At 34.1% G+C, this 23,189-nt stretch overlaps 1 protein-coding gene across 1 annotated transcript in view; it reads left to right on the plus strand.

The window, feature by feature from the left end:
• LOC123656567 (sialidase) overlaps window positions 1-22,955 on the plus strand; it is a 49,206-nt gene extending 26,251 nt beyond the window's left edge. Inside the window, exon 6 of the mRNA XM_045592238.1 lies at window positions 22,689-22,955. Coding sequence (XP_045448194.1) covers window positions 22,689-22,955 — 267 coding nt within the window. The remainder of the gene's footprint in view (window positions 1-22,688) is intronic.
• Window positions 22,956-23,189: the final 234 nt, after the last annotated feature.

Here is a 23,189-nt window from a genome sequence, read left to right on the forward strand (position 1 = left end):
AATTGTGTTATAGTTAATTTCTGAAAATTAGTATTTAATCGTCATCGAAAGCATCATGTAAAGAAGTCTAATGTAATATTCATAGATAAGCCTATATAATATGTTAATGTGTCTTAAATGCGACTGAATAACATTTAGTCAAATTGAGAACGATTTAAACTCCACAGAAGAACAAATAAAATACTTCCGAAAACAAATAGTGTCAGTTCATCGCTCTGTTGTTGTTGCTAAAAGTTTTAATTGCTAGAGATTTTAATTTCATTGTATTGTGTGTTGGTAAATCTAGATATAGTATTGGAATCATTTCAAATCCAATTTTCCAGTCGACCGCGCACGCATCGCCGTGGGTGGTGGTTGTCTACCTGACTTATAATATTCCATGGTAATCGATATTCCACTTCAATAAAACTTTTCTGCATTTGTCTTTTGATTCAAAAGAAAGAATAAAAAGATATTCTAACACAAATATTTGTGGAAAATATAGAGAGACAATATAGTATTTGTTTTACAATCAAAACAATTTTTAATAAAAGAAACGTTAATATGAAACTAATTAATATGTCTAAATACATTATTTAAACACAAAAAACACACCAACAAGACAGTTTCTTTTAATACCTAAATAACTTACGAAACATAATTAAATATTAACCTATTATTTACGTCATAAACTTATTAATTTAAGCAATTATACAGTCGGCACAAGATATCTATGTCATGATCTGCTTTTAATGAAATTACAACACGATGCTCGAGTCATCATTAGCTCTGCCCAGTCGAGCCACCCACAAAGTGTAATGATAGCAATGTCGGCAATCCAAATAGTTTATAATAGCAACTAGTGTAATATCGTTCACGAGAGTGTCTCTGATTGCCGAGTGTCAGCGGATGACTGTCATTTCGCGGTCTCGCTAGATTTGTTGTGATGTTGCTGGTATTTTATTGTTCCGCCCTAAGTGAAAGGGAATTTATTTTTTATTATAGGTTTTATAAAATAGTTTTACAATTTATTTATTTATTCGGTGATAATACCTTTATTAGATACTCTTATTTTTGATGCAATAAAATTTTAAAATATTTACGATTTTATAAAAAAAAAAACATCAATTTTTTTTTATTAATACTAAATTGCACAACCAATAATATTTATTTTTAGCGAATGTAGATTTCTGTCGTGTGCACGATACCTATTTGTAAAGTTGTTTTGATAAGCGAAATAAGCTTTTAAATTGCAGTAGCTATTAATGTATTAATATTTAAAAATAGAATAAAAAGATAGTCCAATTATATAAAGGCTTCGTCACAAGTTTACGATATTGCAATATTATAATTTATTATATCGGAGCAAAAATTAGAATATCGAATAACATTAATATGTGTTTATTATTTTTATTACTTAGCTAGTTTTTTTTTTATTTTGTAAAGATTTGTAATTGATAAAATCTAATAAAGTCGTTATCAGTTGACTAAATTTCTATCACGTATATTAATACATTTTTTATATGATTTATATTAAATATTTTCACTCACCTGTATTTGTATTCATGGATTTATTTTAAATTACACGGGGGTGGGCTGATTATCCTAAGCACAGGTTATTGTAATAACCCAAATAGGATAAGAAGTGCAATAACCTTTCAGCCAATTAAAAAAAAGAATAATAATACATGTAAATCCAATAACAAAGATTCTTCCTTTGCCCCGTTAAAATATTTTAGTGAAATCAAGATTTATTTTTTAAATAAATTAATGACAAAAGAAAAAATATTGATATTTGATTGACTATTTTTTACAGCCTACCTTCGTTGATGTACTCCATGTTGATTGGATATTTCTCACATTAATCAACACTTTCACAGATTAAATAAAAGATTTTAAATGTAAACAAATTTTAGAGTTCTTTTTTTGTAATATTTTTTAAAGTATATTTTTTTAATAAATTAAACTAGTTATGTAAGAGAGTGTTGTGTATCAGATACATCTAACTGATTAGTAATGATTTACACAAAATAGAAACTTTTTTTATATACCCTTAAGAAAGAAAAGAAAAAGTATACTAAAAAAAAGTATCATCAAAATCGGTATAGTAACAGTTATGAGGTAACACACGTAAAAAACCAATACAGTCCAATTAAATACTTACTCCTTTTTCGGTCGTTAAAAGTCACCATAAAAAATGTAAAGCAAATAGACATAAAATGTAGCAGGTTAGCAGTGAATGTGTAAGACTGTAAGATGAGCCGCTGCGACCTTACCAGGCAATGAAACGTGCCGTTATAGGTTACAGCCAGCCACGTTTATTGGGGTCTAATCTAACATCGGCGCGTGCGGCCGCCGCCGGCGAGCGCCGCGTCCTTCCAGCGCCGTGCCTCAACTAACAGACACGATCGCTTAAATAAACTCATTTACCTTAAAAACATTATAAATTTTTATTATTTATAGTAAGATTATGTATACACGTATATGATAAATATATAATATATTTAAATTGTGTATAAGATATGAGACTTTTTTTAATAAACTATTATAAATACACATCAATAAAAATATGATTATTGATTATCGATATCATTAATGAGGTGTAGATAATTAATACGTCGAATGTAGAAATGTCTTCTAAAGTTATTGTGTATTTTTTATATATGATTTATTTGAAATACACAAATATTTCATTGTTTATAATTTTTTACCGTCAATTTTAAAGTAACGGGTATATAATGAGTCGCCAGCTCCGGCTAATGGATAGCTTTCTAACCCCCTGGCAACGCCACTTGATAATTTATCACCTAGACTTCCGATGATAATAAATAATCCAGTGTCTCCGACATAAATTTTTTAATTTTCTAACTTAATTTACACTTGAAGGAAATTAAGTGTAAAGCAGTCGGTTATTACATGCAAAAACTTTCATTGGCTAGGTTTTTGCTTATTTAGCATATCTATTCGGCCTCACAACATCCTACACACGACGAAATATTTATCAATCAACTCGCAATCTATTAATAGAAATACCGCGTAATTATTTCGTGCATAAAAATAACGACGGTCAAAATACTTTGATTTAAATATTTTTTGTTGAACTATATCATGTACACATACATACACATGTACATTCATTTACTGAAAAGTATTTTTGTTTCATATTTTAAAACAATGAAATAAATTCTTTGAAAATTTCCTATTTCATTTGTTTAAAAACATTACTTACAGGTGAATAATTCAAGTAATGATATTATTAAAAATATATGTAAAAAATAATATATCGTATAAATATTAGAGCGGTCGAACCACAATCATAAAAATAATATTTGAACCAGAACCGGACTGTAGCCACACCGACATGACACACGTAATACGACCTTAGCAATTGTATATACATATATGCAATATATATATATATATTTACTATTAATAAGTACTTATATAGTTTGTTATGGTTTACCGTCAGTAGAATTCGTCATATCAGAACTGACACGAAGCCTCGAAACATAAATTTTTATATGGAAATGTCTTATGGACTTCAAAATATGACCGTATTTACTATATTGTTTTCTAATGTTTACGCGAATTTCACTCATTCACTCATCATCAGAAAAAAACACACACAGCCGTCCCGTAACCATAGTTGCTGTAAAGTATCCGAAACGTCGGGCATCTAAAAAATATAATAAATCGCGATAAAACCCGAAAAAGTTGTTTCATTATAACGTATTTATTATTTTGTATGTACAAAAAAGTCGATATTACGAGTAATATGTGTAGCTTCTCACAGGCACGTGTCACTTTCATATATACCCCACTCACATTCGTCACATTGTGTCAAATAAAAACAAATAGTTCTCATCTTATTAGTTGTAACGACAACATAAAAGCCCTACACAATTACCGATCTAGAGAAAGTAAAACAGGCGTTCCATTCACGTACGACAGATGTAATTTAACGGGTAGATTGTAGGTAGATTTGTGGCTCGAATAAAGTCATTACACCATCAAACGTGAAACCTCATAGTGTCATTAAATAATCATTTTCCTCGATTATATACTCATTGACTTATTTATTAGCGTAAGAGCTTTCTTTGAACGACACTACTCGAAACCACTTGACTCGATTAGGTGTGATAATTGATTTGTTAAAGGAACATTGAATTACCGTTTAATAAACATTTACAAACACAAAAACAATATTAAAAATAAACGTAGATTAGATTTATTAGAACTATTCTTTGTTATTTGACAAAAAAAAATATTACCCTTATTAAGTACATTATTTATAATTATATCGATACAAATATATTAACATAAATATATTAGCAAATTCAAACACCTACTCCTCTAAAGAATTTAAATGTATTGCAATAAATTTGGACACTATCAAGTATAAAGAGCAATGTGAGATATCACGACTTTATGGGCGACATAGTGAGTCCCATACAAATAAATCGATTACTCTAAAAACTCGATATACAAGCACAAAAAAAAGCTCGGAACAATAAACTAAGGAATAAATAAGAGGAGATCTAGTTCGTCTGGTACGTACGCGTAGGCGAAACGTGGGTCGGACTCGAACCCGAGATAATGCCATGAATAATAATTCATCGTAGGAGTCGAACGGACCCGAAAACAGACGAAAGGTCAATCGGGTATAAATGTCAAATGGAAGTATGCGAGGTCGCTCTAGTCCTGCCCTCCGGCGGCTAATTGTAGATCAATGCGTACCGTAGATAAACAATCGACAAATTACAGTGTGTTACGGTTTTAGCGCGCCGTGGGCCGCCATGTGCCCGCACACGGTGACCAAGTTTATTTTATTGTACATAATTGGTCGATATTACTTTATAAAGAACGTGAAATAATAGTAGTATTTTACTAACATTAAATTTGTACCACAATTTTATTTCGCAAAGGACCATTATAATTGTCTTAAAGTTTTAATCGTCCATAATAGTTTAAGCAGTAGTCAAAATTGTCATAAGCTTTAACCGGCATTAAACTTCCATATTATCAAGTCTATACTTTTATCTTTGCACTACGTAGGCAATTACTATATCTCAATGGACTCCAAGAAAATTTTATGGATATGCCATTTTTTCTACCAGAACCAGGAAGCATAGGTTTATCTTTAAAAGCGTTATCACTGACCATTACACAGATAGCATTACTATTTTTGCGCTTCGTTGGCTGTATATAATTTTCATAAAAAAATAAATATGCTAAATATGTTTATTTACATAAATTAAAATACTTTTTGGTCATATTGATATAACGATACTAAAATTACTCCGAAAAATATAAATTGTAATGTGACCAATAATATTACACTAATAGAGGACATTTGACAAATGATATTATTGATTTAGTTGGTTTTAATAAATTTACATTAAAATTAATTATAGACGATTGAAATAAAGATAATTTTCCTTGCTTTCTGACTCCTTTACACGAAATTTATTTAAAAGAAATAGGTCGAAATGCAAGTTAAATAAGTAACACAATAAATAATCGTGTCTCGAGCTACATTCAGACACATGCCAATAATACAATTACGTCGTCACAAAGAGTCGAAAGTGAGATAATGGCATCATCACGCAGACTTCGCACAGAACAAATGGTTGACGACATCAGTCGCTTATTAGCTTCATTTCGTAATCTCTAAAACACTTTAATATCATCGTATTAAATATATTATAAAATTAACGAGAAATATTTGATGAGCATCCGTTACGAAAATGTGACATTCTAATTTGTTTCTATGAAAAAGAAACATTAATATACTTTTTGAGTTCTACATACAGTAGAAATGCAGGTGGAAACATACAACAATGAATGGTAACACTTGCAAGGTAGATACATAATACGATGAGGTATGGCGAAATAGAACTGTTTCTGCTTTCATAGTGATCTTGAAGAAACAAAACTTGTTTTTCTTTCTAACCGACTTCAAAAAAAGGAGGAGGTTACTCAATTCGACCGTATATATATATTTTTTATTTTTTTTATGTATGTTCGGAGATAACTTCTTCGTTTATCAACCGGTTTTGATAATTCTTTTTTTGTTGGAAAGGAGATATCCATAGTTTGGTACCATGATAAGGAAACCAGGATCTGATGATGGGATCCTAGAGGAATCGAGGGAAACTTTCAAAAATCGTAAGGGTGACTAGTAAATTTAATCCTGTTTTCATTAAGTACTATAAAGCACTACTATTTAATAAAGGTCTGGAGTCGATCTGATGATGGAGAAGAAAGATAGTCGAGGGAACTCTTCAACAATTTATAGCAATTACCTGGTTTTTGAACTTAATTCGTTTCTATTGATGAGAACTTTGCATTTGTATGAGTTATAAGTGCCATTACAGTCTGATGATGGAGACAAAAGATAGTCGAGGGAACTCTTTAACGATTTATAGCAATTACCTGCTGTTTGAACTTAATTCGTTTCTATTGATGAGAACTTTGCATATATATGAGTTATAAGTGCCATTTCAGTCTGATGATGGAGACGAAAGATAGTCGAGTGTACTCTTCAACGATTTATAGCAATTACCCGCTGTGTGATCATCTGTGTCGCAGGACCAGGTTTGATGATGGAGCCCATAAACACTCGAGGGAAGTTCTCAACAATTTACAGCAGTTACCTTTTGCTGTTTGACGACCGCTTTGATATAATGGTGCATGTGCCGTGTCGGCGGCGCCTAAACACCGACGGTCGCGGGTTCTATTCCCGCTCGGAGTGGATATTTATGTTTATACAAATATTTATTTTCGGTCTAGTTGTTAATCCTTTTGGTTCTCACAACCTAGCCTCAGAGAACACGCTAGGCTGTCAGTCCCGGTTGTTATTACGTACACCTGATAGCGAACTTTACTCGTAGTATGTCGACGCGTTAGCGCAGCGGTCACAGCACCGGCTGTTGCGCTGGCGTTAGTGGGTTCAATCTCCGCGCACGACAGACATTTGTATTGGCCATATAGATGTTTGTCATTGTCTGGGTGTTTGTTCTTGTGTATTGTGTATGTTTCCGGACCCCCGACACAAGAGAAAAAGCATCCTTGTTAGGTCTACCCATCACTAAAAATTGTAAAATAAAATAATTTTTAACAAAAAAAAACCGACTTCAAACAGGAAACTAAAAAGTGAAAAATAAATTTACTTAATACAAAGTAATTCGTATTTTGATTTAGTCAATCAGAAATGATTAAATAAATATTTTATAATTTTGAAGTTGGTGCCAAGTAAATACTACAACAACCTGGCTACAATAACAAATACAAACAACACACACAACAAACAGGTACAAAAAATATTATTAGATATGTCTAAACAATAACAGAATAATAACAGTATTCAACCTAATAGTCAATGAAACAAATGATGAAAGAAAACTGAATACAACTTACGAGTAGATACTAGAGTAGTTATTGTTTTACTTGGCACCGACTTCAAAATTATAAAAAATTTATTTAATCATTTCTGATTAACTAAATCAAAATACGAATTACTTTGTACTAAGTAAATTTATTTTTCACTATTTAGTTTCCTGTTTGAAGTCGTTTTTTTTTTTTGTTATTCATTACAAAGACTCTATAGCTTACTTAATTCGAAAAATAGTCATCGCATAATGCAAGGCTAAGAAAGATTAAAATCACGAATGTAAACTAAATATGAAAAAATAAATGATGACCTGCATGTCTCTAGAAGAAATAAACAAGTGAAGTAGTTACTATCACCGATGAACTAGAAGATTTATATAAAGGCTATGGAACGACAATCTCAAATGTAACAAGCTGAAATGTCCAAAAAATTACAAAAAAGCAATCAGCCGCGTTCCAGCGATAATGACCGCGGGCGGTTCTGTTCCGAAAAAGAATTCGATAGAGCAGATATGAAAGGGGCTATTCACAAAGCGGCAGCTTGTATCTTATAAAGATAATCTATTTTGTGTAACCTCACGACCTCGGTCGATCGACATAACAATATAATTAAAGTGTGATCTTGGCTGCGATGCTTAGTTGGCCTATTCGATTCCGTTTACTGGCCGGATGTCGAATGGCCGCTTTAAAAGGAAACCCTCATGATTGCTGCTCCACGTGTAATAGGTTTCATTATTTGCCCGCCGCGGCGCTTGTGTGTTTTGTCTGTTGATTTGAAAACGTTCAACGCCGCGCCGCGGTCAGATTCAATCTCATTATGATTGACTAAAACTATTATATTCTTCGATTGTGACCGCAATAGCTTGAGTTCGATTAATAACTGTGATTACGTTTCCTATGTAAACATTTCGTACGTGATATTGTCGTCTTTTTATTGACAGACGTACGTGCGTTCGTTTCTCTCATATTTTTAAATCACAAGTTTCACATAATACAAAAACCGCGTAGTGAAAATATAAAATACCCATTTACATTTTATCATCAGAATGTTTTATTTTCACCGCACTTACTTTCGTTCCTAGCTCAAGGATTGACCTAACATCAGAGCCAATCTACCTTCACCGTAATTTGAAATTGTAAAACGATACAATTATCAGCGTTCTACAATCAAACCAGGCGGCTACACCTCATTTACCGTCTGCGACACCACAAAGAGTCCAATGTGGCGATAGCATCAGTGCACCAACCCAATGATACTTATCCTTAACCGCCTTATATTTAAGACAATAGGGTTCAAATTAATATAATCAAAATTGCCCTAGTGGGTGGATCGACCAGATTTACTGACTGTTTCACCCCTAAAAGGTGATTCGTAATATTTCCTCGCTGTCACGTCGGCGAACTCGGAAATTAACGAGTAAAGTGAGATCATATAGTACTTGATTGGGACAGATAAGAAATATGGACGATAATAGTTAAACTTTCACGAGTGTAGCCACCGTTTGATCGACTCCACTTAACGATTTCGCAACACGAAACATTGTCTCTTTATATAAACTAGTCTCGTATATAAAAATAATGTTTCTCTCTAGCCTTGCTGGTCTGAACGTATGAAAGTATTTTAGAGCTGAGTGAAATTGTTCTAAATATAAATACTTTAACTACTACTGTATCAAAAACAACGTTACGTTTGTTTTAATAAATAAGTATGTTAATAATTAAATGAAGGCCTGAAAATTGTAAATTGATAATAATTTCTAAAATACTAAACAGTGAACCCTTAATTACTAGGAGATCAGACAATTACAACTAGTGAAGAGTCTTGTCATAACACAACATAACCGTTATACAACGAGGAGACTCACTCAGAAACATTGTATGCATATTCAGTATGTGTAAACAAATGTAAGACCAAACGAACGTACAAGATATCCCTTTAGAGCTGCTATGAGATACAATATATGGCTATAAGGGTGACCAAAAGTGTTCTAGCGACATGGATAAAATATATGAAGTTGTGTGTCTATTTTTATTTACTGTCTCAACTTAATGTTTCTAATATCGTGTTTGCTAGGTCATATCTCGAGACAAGTGCTACTTACAATTAGATAAATGAATTGACGTATACTATTTGTATAATAAATACATACGTAATAAAATTTGCAATATATAAAAGTAAACAGATGATTTATTGTTGATTTTAGTCTCCCAAAATACTAAGATCAAAATAAGCCGTCAAATGTTTTTCTGGTCAAAATCAAATGATCGAGTTTTCATTCATAAGATAATCGACGATGAGACCTTAAAACTAGCGTTATCGTCATGGTCACCTTAGAAGCGTATCCGCGTACCGCCTTATACGACCCATGAATTCTGCCACCGCACTACTTATCGGACGAAAGCGGTCCCTAATAACCCCAGTTATAATGCAATCTATACCCGCGGCTAATTTATTGTCTTACTTAACTTATGCTCTTAATAAAGATAAACACTTTATCTAAATCTGCGAATAAATTCTCCGATAGTGTTCCTGCTCACTGTTCGGTGTACGACGGTGCCATTGTTCGAGGTAGCCCAATCAGATAGCTTAGGAATAATTTCGATAAGGCCCGCACTGACAAATGCCCTTGTGCACCGTTAACGATATTTTCTGTTTGCCATTATATGAATAGGTCTAGTGTGTGCTATGATGGAATGAGTTTACAGTAAAACTTTTAGGTATGTACGACTCTACATTCACAAAAATATATAGGTACTAATATTATAATTTTAACACACGTTTATTAAAATACTTTTTATAACAGTGTTCATACATTTTCATATACATGTATACAATTTTCGACCATTGTTTAGCAAATATGAGCTTTTTATAGTATTTTAATCTTGATTCATCACTTCAGCCTATGGCAGTCCACTGCTGGACATAGGCCTCCCCAAGTTCGCGCCAGACATCCCGGTTTTCCGCAATCCTCATCCAGCCTACACCGACAATCTTACGTAGATCGTCGGTCTAACTTACCTATAATATTAAAATTAGGTAATCTTGATTAATGGTGTTTTATTATTAAAGATAAATGAGGTATATAAATCTAAATAGATAAACGATAAATAAGCAAACATATAAATTTATAGTAATAGTAAACGTACGGTAGATGGATACATTTTTAAGAAATACTTGACAGATCAATAAGTGTCCTATATATCTATATCCGTGCAAGTTCTTAGTTAAAATTGAATGTACAACGGATACTATTTAACCTACTAATTCTTTGTATTAAACTTTACGAGGTTTTTTAAAGTTAATATTGTTAAGATTACGTATGGCAATGTTTATTTAATATAGTGCCTAGATAATATTAAAAATTATGCGACCCGCTGCGTGTAGTGGCTATCTCCTTTATTGGAATAACGGATTCGGTGCTCAGAGCACAGCTGTGTCTCCCTGCAGGATGTCGGTTTTATGGTTTTAGTATTATTTACTAACGTTCGTAAAACTACATTAAAAACAACACATTTAATACTAAATAAATTACATTACCGTTAATTACAGACGTAAGCTTCTATCTTATGCCGATATAACTTTCTATTAACACCTATCGAGGACCAGTAATATTAAAATATAAATATTTTTAACACATTTACACTAACATTTACATTAACACTTTTATCTTCTATATACGTGAAGCAAAAACTTTGTAGCCCCTTTTTGAAAATTGCGCGGACGGAGGAGTATGAAATTTCGTACACTTTTAGTTTATATAGAGAAAGAGTGCAGAATACTAATATTTTTTTGAAATTATGCATAAAAATATATTAAATCAATAAAAAAAACATTACGCACACTACTATGTATTTGACACACACACGCATATTATATGTACTATTTTGTTGATTGTCAAAGTCTGTAGTCAAATTGAAAAATTTAAAAGAAGTCCTTTATTTTCATTATTTTGGGGTTTTATTTTAATTTAAATTTTTATTTATGGTCGTATGATTAAATGAAAATTAATGTATGTAATGTAACTTTATATGAAATAAGTGACATTAATTTGATGTTTATTAACATTTTTACTTTTTAAAATCGAAATTATACTAATGGCTTACAAATGACAGTCTATCACATATTTCCCACTAATCGTAACTTTAATACGTATTCAGCGAAAACTGTTAACTAAACCGCTATCAGTGTAAGCCTACCCTCTCGATGTAGTACATTCGCTCACTAATGGGAATATCGGATCTCGGCGGTCGAACACTGTCTTACAAGTTTCCTAGACAGCACCTATAAACTATTAAGCGGTTGCGCGGTACGTATGTGCGTAAATGGTAAATTACTCATTCGACTTAGCCAATCTCAATGATATAAGTTTACTACGCAGTTTAACATGGCTTTGTTCCAATTCGCGTAAGAATGTGGCAATGAACGGCGATCATAAAATAGTATTATTTAAAGTAAAAGGTTATAATTGTATGATTCGTAAGACAGATAGTGATTGTTGTGTTAACATCTGCCTGTACATTAGCAACGCCGGGGGCGCAGTCGAACACTAACACCTTGTGACCCCAAAATACTAATGTGCGCTAAATTATACAGCCGTGCAATGTAATGAAAGCTTGACATTTTTCGTCGTCGTTTTATTTTTCACTAATGTTGTTAATTGTTTTTATACTTGACGTTAAACAAATCAAGTGCCGAGAGATGAAACGTTTTGAAATTGCTAAACTCAGTAGATAAAGATGCAGGTGAGCCTCCCTTCTGAAATTCGCTCATTTTTGAATCGAAAACTTCAGAAAGATTAGCAATTGACTCCTTCATAGATTCCATAGTTGAGCTGATGTTTGTCTTGTGTGTCAAATTTGTGTAAATTGCTAGGATAACACTTGCTGGTGGGTGATGCTTTGTAAACTTAAATCTCATTATTGTTTTTACTAGAGGTTTTTTTTTTTAAATTCTGTAATAAACACTTACTATCATTTACCGAATTGTTGCAATGTTAACTACCGAATAACATTATTTTGTGAATTTCTTCTAACATTAACGTTCTATCTCGTGTATGTATATACTCGCTGTGCCCGTGACTTCGTCTGTTTAGAATTTTACAAAAAAGTTATTGTTCAGTTCGCAAAGTTATAAAATAAATTTCTAAAAATACAAGTAGCCTAAATTACTCCTTACTGTACCATTTTGGTCTATGTATCGTGTATACATCCATATGCATTTAGTAAAAGGCGGTTATTTTAATATTACAAACAGACACTCCAATTTTATTTATTTGTATATATTATACACCTTGGTCAAATTTTGACTGAAATACTTTAGCCGATGACAATCTTCAATTCAATTAAAATTAAAAAAATTCTTTCTCAACCTTACTAGGAATTAACTGAGTTATTTAGTTTTACATAAGTTTCGTAGTTAAATGAAGTACTCGTGCTGAAAATTCATTGTATAAGGCAGAAGTAACGAAATGTGATTAGAGCGTGGAGAGATAGAGGAAATATGGCAAAGTTGAGGCACGATAATAATAATCGTTCGTGCGGCTTGGTATCAAGTGTCTGCGCGGAACTTTCCTCGAGCTGCGGGCCACGGCACGCGACCGCTACTCTATCACTGCTAGTGTGAAGATGTTTATCGATAAAACTTATCTTTCGTTTTTAATAATAATATTTAATTGAAGAACTTTTTGACTGTTGACTTTTAAAATGTGACGATTTAAATATTCAAAAGTACCTATGAGAAAAAATTACCATCAATTTTTTTTTAATCATTTTTTTTATCACGAAATAAGAAGAAATATTGTTTCATTACATAAACGTTTTAACCGTCGTTGTTTTTTTTTCCATTACAACTGAAATAAATGAATTATACACAAAATACGAATATCGATATTGCACGACCGGGCACATCATTACGGCAAGTTACAAGCGACACGGCACGAGCCGCGATATTATCGAGTGATGATACGTAGATTGTTTCCCGATTTCGACTCGAGCCGTTACAACTTCACTTGTTTATTTTATATCGATAGATCGAATGTCGATAATTCGATTTAACTCGCTTAAACAATCGTTGTATTTTAGTCTAATGTTCCGCGAAGCACATCACTACATTGAAATAAGCGACGTGGCACGAGCCGAGATAGTATCAGAGGATGATATACGTGTAGATTATTTTGTACGCCGTTGAGCTTCTGCAATTTATTTGGTATAAAATATCGAATAATTTTATCGATAGCTTTGCAACACTAAAGGTTGATAGGGTGAGTTTTAAAAATTTTGAAGTCCATTTATCCTGGATATGGTAATGATTATTTAGTAGTGGCGTATAATTTGTAAACGCAATAATTACTTCTTTAATATAATGAAATTTTACTGTAATCGGGTAATTATCGATTTGCACTTAATTAACAATTTGTCGAACGGAACTGAACTAAAAACATGACACTTAAATTGTATCTCCTATACAGGAGAAAAGTTGATCCACCACGGGAAGATTAATTATTTTCCCTCTTAATCAAAAAGACAAAAAAATTGGTAACAAGATCCGCCTCCCTTTTCGTCACCACCGCACCAAACAAACGTTAGTAAAATATACGTATTTCTCGTGAAACAATATTTTATTACTCAACCGCAGTTAGTTCGTTATCAGATAATTAAAAAAGGTCTATTTCAAGAGGTTCGCTAAGAACTAACATTTAAACTGATCAAAACTACCAAGAAACGTTCACCTCTCCGCATAGCGTTAACTATAACTGTGAGGTGTCAGCAGTAAAGTATAGCAATTGTACTGCCTACGGGCAGAAAAGCGTTATTTATTTAACTAACGGTGTTTATACTGTGCGTTGTGTGTGAGGCGAGGCTGAATACAACGGACGACACACACATATTGCGAAACTGCTTTAATTTTTTTACTGTTTAATTTTTTAGCACTAGTTCTCAATGTTGTTACCATCATAGCCTTCTTCTCTTCAGGAAACGTTATTATTCACATCTCTTGGATATCCAGTGTGCATATTTAGTTAGCTTTTGTGTGAATTCCGTAATCTATATATTAATACGTGAAGCAAAAACTTTGTACCTCTTTTTACGAAATTTGCACGAACGGATCAGTGTGAAATTTCGCACACTTACAGTTTATATCGAAAAAGAGTGCAGAATCCTAATAATTTTCAAATTATGCATAAAAATACATTAAAACATTAAAAAAACATTACACAGATTATCGTGTATCTGGCACACACAACGCATATATACTATTTTGTTTATTATTACAGAAGTATAGTCTTTGACAAAAGAGCCTTAATAATGTTCAAACTAATAATATAAATTATTATTATGTTCAAATTTCAACCACTGGTGACCATTAGTTAAAATAAAACTCCCTAAAGTACCCGAAAAGAAATTTGATTTCCCGGTTCCATTTGACTGACCAAAGAATCGGGAAATCCCGGTACCGAAAGACCGGATTATGAACCCTAATTATTATAGTCTACCTTTCCAGCGCTGTGATCAATTAAAGATACTTGGATAGGTACTTACAAAGAGTTTAATTATTAATACAAATATTCCGATGGTATATATGAGATGCTAGAAAAATATGGGCTTTAATTATTTTCCTAATGATTCTTACTTTTGCTGGGAAAGTAGAAAATACTTCACATCAACATGTCAGAAAATACTTAATTAAAAATAATAAATGTTCCGCTATTTAACTTTCTATAAACTGAGCTGTTAAATTGTTGAAGTACAAAATTTTTAACCTTACGTTTGTGCAGTTAAAGCGCAATTTTATTTATAAAACACCGTTTACAAAAAATATTATCTAATTGTTGTAACTAACTGAACCTACGTTACAAAATCCTCGATTCTTTAATTCCAGTATGTCTGCAGTCATTAATGTATAAACATCTCTTTATGAGCAGAAACCTCTTAAGCTCAGCAATCAATTAACTGCAAATATTAAACAATCTGAAATGTAGTTAAATTTGAACCGGAATCTAGATTTACTCTTAAAGTGCCAAAAAAGCTTTATAATAATAATAATAATAATCTTTATTTCGGGACTAGCCCATATAGTATTAGTAACAATGATGCTTATAATGTAATGTTAGTACAATTACATTTAAATAATTAAATAATTACATTATAATAAATTTTGAATTAACAATAACTATAATAATATTTCTTAATAATAACAACAATTTTAAAACAACTAAAATGTGCATTCCTTTTTTTAAATATTATATGAATGTGAATTATAATTTAATTATTAATTTTTTTACCATTTCATTATCACTATTAACAATTTATAATTAAGGAGTTTAATACAATGAATTAAAACACACAGAACACAAAATAGACATGAAAAAATATATATATCAAGTTAATCAGTATCATTCAATCCTCCTTTCACTCTTCGTGGCTTTCATCCATATCATATGTACCTATCATGCTAATGTTATTAATTTATTTAGCGGCTCGGTCCGACGGCATAACATGCATGGTGATCCAATGCCTTATTATGGATCCGTCAAACCGGTCCGCAACTGTACGCAGGATGCTGTTTGTGCTCGCGCGTATCCGCCTCCACAGAGATGCCACACGCTTACGCATAATTGCATAAAAGCCATCTGTATGCTTCTCTGCAAACATCCCCGAGGCACTGCAGTGTCGCGGGAGCCCCAACAGCGCCCTAAACGCATTATTATACTGGACACGCAGGACGCTGTAGGCCTTCTTAGTATATTTAATCCACAGGCTGCAAGTGTAAAAAGATTGACAGTATGCTCTGAATAGAGTTATTTTAACTTCATTTGTGCACTTTGCAAACCTGCGGATAAGCATGTTACTTCTGACCGCCAGCGCCCTACGTTCCCGTTCCATGTCCATATCATCGCTCTGGTCAGCATTTACCCAATGCCCCAAGTACTTGAACTTTGTTACTATTTTAAGCGAAGTACCACTTATTGTTACCGACGGTACTGTGGGATAACATTTATTACCTGCTTTAAATATAAGCATTTCGCTCTTTTCGGGATTATACCTAAGGCCATGAGCCACTGCATACCTCTCACAGATCCCTAATAATTTTCTAAGGGCTTTGATTGAAGGGCTCAGCAGCACCATGTCGTCAGCGTAACTTATATTGTTAACAAATGTACCATCTATAGAGCATCCGACTTTGGTGCTGCTCAGCTCCTCAATCAGACGGTTCACATACAAGCTAAAAAGCTTCGGCGAGGTCACTCCTCCCTACCTCACCCCACATTCCAGCCTGTATGGCTCCGACAGCGAGCCCGCCCAACTAATAATGTTATTCTGGTTACCGTACCAGTACTTTAATAGACGTATAAGGCCTTCAGGTAGTGTGGTCTCTGTCTTTAATTTATGCCACAGCTTATTGTAAGACACCAAATCAAACGCCTTTGAAAGGTCCAGGAAACACGCATAACCTGGTGTGTTCCTGTTCGTATAGTATTGGACAGTATGCTTAAGACACAGCACTGCACTTTCAGTGGACAGTCCGGGTCTAAATCCGAACTGTGCGTCATGCAGATTTAGATGCGTGTCCAATCGGCTACTGAGCATACTGTCCAGTATTTTTGCAATGATGGTGGCTAATGATATGGGTCTATAGTTACGTCTATCAAAGACATCCCCTGTACGGTTTTTCACAATAGGTACCACCAGGGTCCTCATCGTTTCTTCAGGTAGGTATAAGTGACACACGCAAGCAGTATAAAACAACGCCAGTACCTTAGACATATGCTCACCCGCATACTGTACATGTTCATTGCTTAGGGAGTCATGTCCAGGTGATTTTCCGCGCTTTATGCTCTTTATAGCTGCTTTAACACTAAGTCAATGTCACATTCCTGACCAATAAAAGATTTAATATAAGAAAAGAGATTTTATATAAGAAATTATAAAAACACTTTTTGTTAATGCGGTATTTTTCATTATTGCTGTGCATTAAGGCATCTATTTATTTGTATATTGTTCACTCGTTCAGAAATAAATAATGATAGATGAAGGATAAATAATTTCTTTGCTTCATTTTCAGAGTACCTAAGTTAGTAAGTTAACTCTAAAACATCAGAATATAATAAAAGACAACACTATACAAGTAGGTACAGCTTAAGCTCAGCAAGGAATTAACTACAGTTATTAAACAATGTGGCCTCTAGTTTAATTTGAACCCGAATCTAGATTTACACTTGAATCAGGGCTGCCACCATCTAGACGACTATAACCGGATATAAACTTATAAACAGCACTTCGCTAACAAAAAACCTTACAAGAAAAACATTATTTATTTAAACATTTTTTTTTTTAATATCATATCAAAAATTGACCGCTCCACCGGGATTCGAACCCTCTATTTCTATTTTTCGGTTTAAGCGAACCGAACCGAGCGGTTAAACCGAAAAATAGAAATCATCATATCAAGAATTTCGCTCTGGCGGGCTCCTCCATAGCTTAATTGGCTAGAGCGCCGACACGGTCAGTCGGAGACGCGGGTTCGAATCCCGCTGGAGCGGTCAATTTTTGATATGATATTCAAAAATGTTTAGAATTCCTAATGTGTGGGTACACAAAAATAAAATCGTGCATATTATTTATTTATACTTACTTTATCGTACAGCACAACTACATTTTACACATTTAAACATATCTAAAACAGTGAAGTATAACGGGCGGGCTTATAGCTATTTAGCTATTTCTTCCTGACAATCCAAAATCACTTTAATCAATTAGAAGAACAATTCATAATTTATATAAAGAATATAATTTAGATATGACTACATTATACAGTACCAATGAGGTCTTCAAACCATCCTCCTAATTAGAACAAATCTTGGGAAACACAGGCGAATGATAACCCTGAGTTGTATTAATTAGTCATCAGCGACGTGGATAACGGAGAGAGAATTGGTTATTGCTATAATAAGCGGGACGATGAGTCTCGACTTCGCTGATTATTAGCTTTGCTATAATATCGACATTAAATCCATTCGACGCATATATTGATAATAATTTATGCTTACTCTCCAACTCTTTTTCAAAAATATGTTATAAATTTTATAAGCTTAAAATACTATTATTTATTACACGTGACTAAGTGACATGGAAGTGTATGACTTTTGTTTATGTTTTTTTCAATAAAAGTAAAAAATAACAAATATAATTCTTATATTTTTTTTAATACAAGTAGTTTATTTGTTCTTTTTGTGAATCATTTGACACTACCTTACTACTCGTTAATATTTTATAACTTAAAGAATAAAAAAAAGTTTTTATACAGTTAACCTATGTATATCACATTCCAACTTTGCTATCACAAAAATAAATCCGAATCTACATAAAAATCCACGTAATATTTTATCGCTCAATCGTTATTACAAATCGCCAGCCGTTATAAAATAACCCATCGAAACATTGTTATTAAAACCGCTCGTAAGATAACTTGGAGGTCAAAGTAAACTACTTCAATGCGCACATCCACAGCTGGGCGGTTTCGGAATGGACTTTCGGGCACATTCGTCGCCTCTCGGGTGTGTAAGTCCCGCCCACCTGCGCAAGCGCACACCACCGTCTCTATCGAACGCACGGCTTTCCCTCAGTATGTCTCGGGTAGCCGCGTGGAGCGCACGCCACACCCACTGACCGGCGTCGCGCTATTTTCCAATTATATGGGAGCTTTTTGCGACCACTCTATGCCCAAGATAAGCTTTCTATTTTAATAGATGACGGTACACGGGTCACGGTAACGATGTCCAGTCTGATTTATATATATATATATATATATATATATATATATATATATATATATATATTATACGAGCCGACTCGGCAAACGTTGTCTTGCCGCTAAACGCTATTTAAAAATAGGGGTTGATCGTAGAGGGTTGAAAATTTAGGGTTGTATGTATTTTTTAATGTTGTATCATAAAAAAATAAATAATTTATCTAAAAATTAAAAAAGAATAGGGATGGACTACCCTTAACATTTAGGGGGATGAAAAATAGATGTTCGATTCTCAGACCTACCCAATAGGCCCACAACATTTCATGAGAATCGGTCAAACCGTTTAACTACAAACACCGCGACACGAGAATTTTATATATCAGATATATATAGTTGATACAAATTTATAGGTTCATTATTTACATGACCTATAGGTATTTATTAGATATATAATTAACAATTTGAACCGTTAAAAAGTTTAATTTCAGGGTATTTTTGTATGGTTTTACATTAAGTATAAAAAACGCATAGAGTTAAGAATTAAAATTAAATTATATTTATATTAATAATAACTACTTCATTTAATATTGCACTGCCAAAAACTTGGCTATCTCTTACTATTTAAGCTTCTAATTTTCATATATGGTATTCTATTTATGTTTTACATTTTGATATTATGAATGACTTTAATCATTTTTTCAATAATCAGAAACAAAAAATAGGTGTTAATAAAAAACCTTCTCAGATAGATAGGAATACTTTTTCTCGTCTATTTCTAAGATCCTTGACAATGAGTTTCTGCGACTAGTTACACCGACTTACGACATTAAACAAAGTAACAGCGTGAATCAGCACATTCTAAAATAAGAACTTCGTAGGTAATTATATTTAATAGCTTATCAACATCAATCGGTAGCAGCATGCCGAGAGATACCGAAAACCTTTTAATGGAACCGCGAGTAAAAGTTAGAAAGCGCCGACAAAATGAAAAAAAAAACGACAGTTGTTACAAAAAATAGGTTCCACGTCCCATGACCTCTTGCCATTCGAAAAAAAGATAAAGAGATGAGGAATAGCGACCATCTCGGATATAATTATCGAAAGAGCGTACAGCCTCCGACCGTCAGCTTAAATATAACCCAGTGCGTTCATGCTTTAAACTTAATAGCAATCTTTATAGTACTGCTTGAGATAGGGATGAACTCGCGAGCCGTTATTATCGATGTCGATAGTCGTTGTACTAATTGTTGCTCCGCTCTCTTTACGAACTATAATTATTCAACGTTCTCGGTAATATTGATTCTTAATAATTTTGAAATTATAATAGAATTGCATGCCATTGACGTATAATTTTATTATTGTAGGCGACTATTACATTGTACCTAAATGTTAAATAAATTTTATTGTAAATGTAACGTTGCAAATCGATAATTCCGAAGCTGAGTCGATTGCTTATTAAAGTTTATCATCAATCGCGCACCTACCGCCGCCCACCGTCCAGCTGCCCGCAAACGAGCCCATAGTTCCTAGAGTATCGTAAATTATCGCGTGGCGCATCACTAGCCGGGAGCAAAGGTTCTACAGAGGGCGCAGGCATCAATTTGCGCGGTAGCCCCGCGGGCGCCGCGCCGCCCCTGTCATTACCCCGCCCGCTCTCCGCTCCCGACCTCCAGGGAACATACTTTAACCTTTTTTGCTCCCTCACAACCTGTTTGCGGGATGCGGCTGCTGTGCCTTCACGGGCGCAATTTAAACATCGGTTCATGGCCACGGGCGATGCAGGCCTCCTATAGCCTGCTAACTACACGGCCTTCGTAAGTGTAGCGCTGCTTCCATGTGCTCTAACTTATGACTAGCCGTCGGGGATGGAAATTACTATGCGTGGCAATTATTTACTGTACTACTAGATAGTGACGTTTGAGTTTTTATTACCCACGATACCATGCATCATACAGCATATTACAGAGGTCCTTACTCGTAACCAATCTATAAAGTGTAGTAATTGGCATGGTCATCGTTATATTATTCCCCAGCAATATATCAATCCAAAATAAATATTACATTATACTTTTAAGTTAAATATAAATAAAAAATACGTTAGCCAAAATCGTTCCTGGAACCGGTAATTTGATATCCAATTAAACCTATTCTCTCCGATATCATTCCAGTTCATTTAGCCGAGCGCAGGTCACTTTTGACCCCGGGGCACTGGCATTAAAGACCCAAAACGATTTAAAACCTTCTAACCCCTATTAAATTTAAATATGCCCTTAAACCTAATTCGTATCGTTCCGACAAGGTTATATTCGACCTGACTTATTAACCATTTTAAATAATTTTAAATTATCGCCATTTCGTTAGATAGACACCATTTTACATAAAAATAAATCCACTGCACCGGCATTAAAGACTAACGCGAAAGGAGCAACATAACTTCTGCAAATTGACCTGTCCTTCATCGCGAGCGTCAGGCGCCGGAGCGCTGTCGCTGCGGCTAAATAATTCCGTTCCCATGAGCTAGCTACTAGCTGTCTCACTTTAATTATTCATAGGCTTTTTTGTACGCCATCGCTTTTTACCGCTCGACGGCTGCCCGCTTATATTCTCGAAGCTGTATAAAATAAAATAAAAAGTAAAAATAATCGAGCTTCGGCGCAATTTAAAAAAGGAATACGTCGGATGACACGGATCGAACTCCGGGCAAATGTCGCGCGGTAAAAAGTGGTCGGGCGTGAAGATGTTCGGAGGGCGACGGGTGTAGGAGGGGAGGGGCAGGACGTCACGTAGGCGGCTCGCTTTTTGTCAACGTTCCCGCGGAGATGACAGGTCGCTGGACCCTGCGCTCGCGACCCGAGAGATCGGTATCGAATCGTTTTGATACTTGCGATTCGCATCGCCTGCTTTGTCACACGAGTGTAACTACTAACACTTACCGTGAAAATGTTTCTCGTCTTTGGCAATATATAAACAAACGGCGATTTGTGCGAATGTTCATTAAACAGGAAAAGCAGGTATAATTTCTAAGAAATATGACAGTTACTTTTTATTTATATAAATCGTTTCAAAATGTCTTTAACTGTATACCATTTAAATTTGGTTTAATTTTTTTTTACTTGGTTCTTTAAAATAATTACGAAAACAAATTGTAATAAAAGAGTAATTAAGTGCTATAATCCAGTTTCAAGAGGTGTCGGTCGTACTATTGCCTGCGTGACACGGCGACAGGTGCGCCGGCTTCAACCGGTCACTAATAAACTCTTAACTCGTAGAACTTCCCACAACCTGCCGAACTTAGACTTTTTTATCGCCGTTCGTTTACTTTGCAAATTTTATATCACACAAAAACATTTGTCAAGTTGGACGCTGTTTTTTGGTCGCATAAAGCCTCTTTAGTTTTTAAATATTGTGATCTTTACAGACCTAATTGCAAAAAGTTGACGTAGGTGACATCGTAGGTAAATAATAGATAATTTTGGTTAGAATTGTAGTATAAAATAGATTTATATTCTGAAATGTATCAGTGATAGGACCTTCACTTACATCATTAATAGTTTATATTTCTTTTCAGAATTTCCGCGAGCAGAGGATTGACGGGTCGAGTCTCCCTCTTCTTACGGAAGAACACCTGACGGGTATGCTGAACATGAAGTTAGGCCCGGCGTTGAAGCTACGAGCAGTGGTTGCTCGGCGGCTAGAGCCATGTGCCCAGTGCGTGACTACCGCCGCGGCTACCCCTACACCTACCGCGACGCAGGTACAAGCGAACAATACCCCCAAAGTCAACGGCACCTCCCTCAAATCGGAGCCTAGAAGCAGTACCACGAGTCCCAGTTAAAACAACATTACGTTTCATTAATTAGACTGAGTTAACGGACAATTTAAGTTAAGTTCTTTAGTGACGAAAGTTGTATCTGTATATATTAGTTTTTATTTTAGGCTAAGTTATTGGCTTTATGGGTTGTGTGTTTTTTATTTTTATTTTACGTTGACGACTTTCGAAACGCTAGCAGTAATGCTGATTATATATAATAGTGAACGACGGTTGCACTAATCACACTTGTTAGGTTAA

The sequence above is a fragment of the Melitaea cinxia genome, chromosome 9 (assembly GCF_905220565.1).
Source record: "Melitaea cinxia chromosome 9, ilMelCinx1.1, whole genome shotgun sequence".
Lineage (NCBI taxonomy): Eukaryota > Metazoa > Arthropoda > Insecta > Lepidoptera > Nymphalidae > Melitaea > Melitaea cinxia.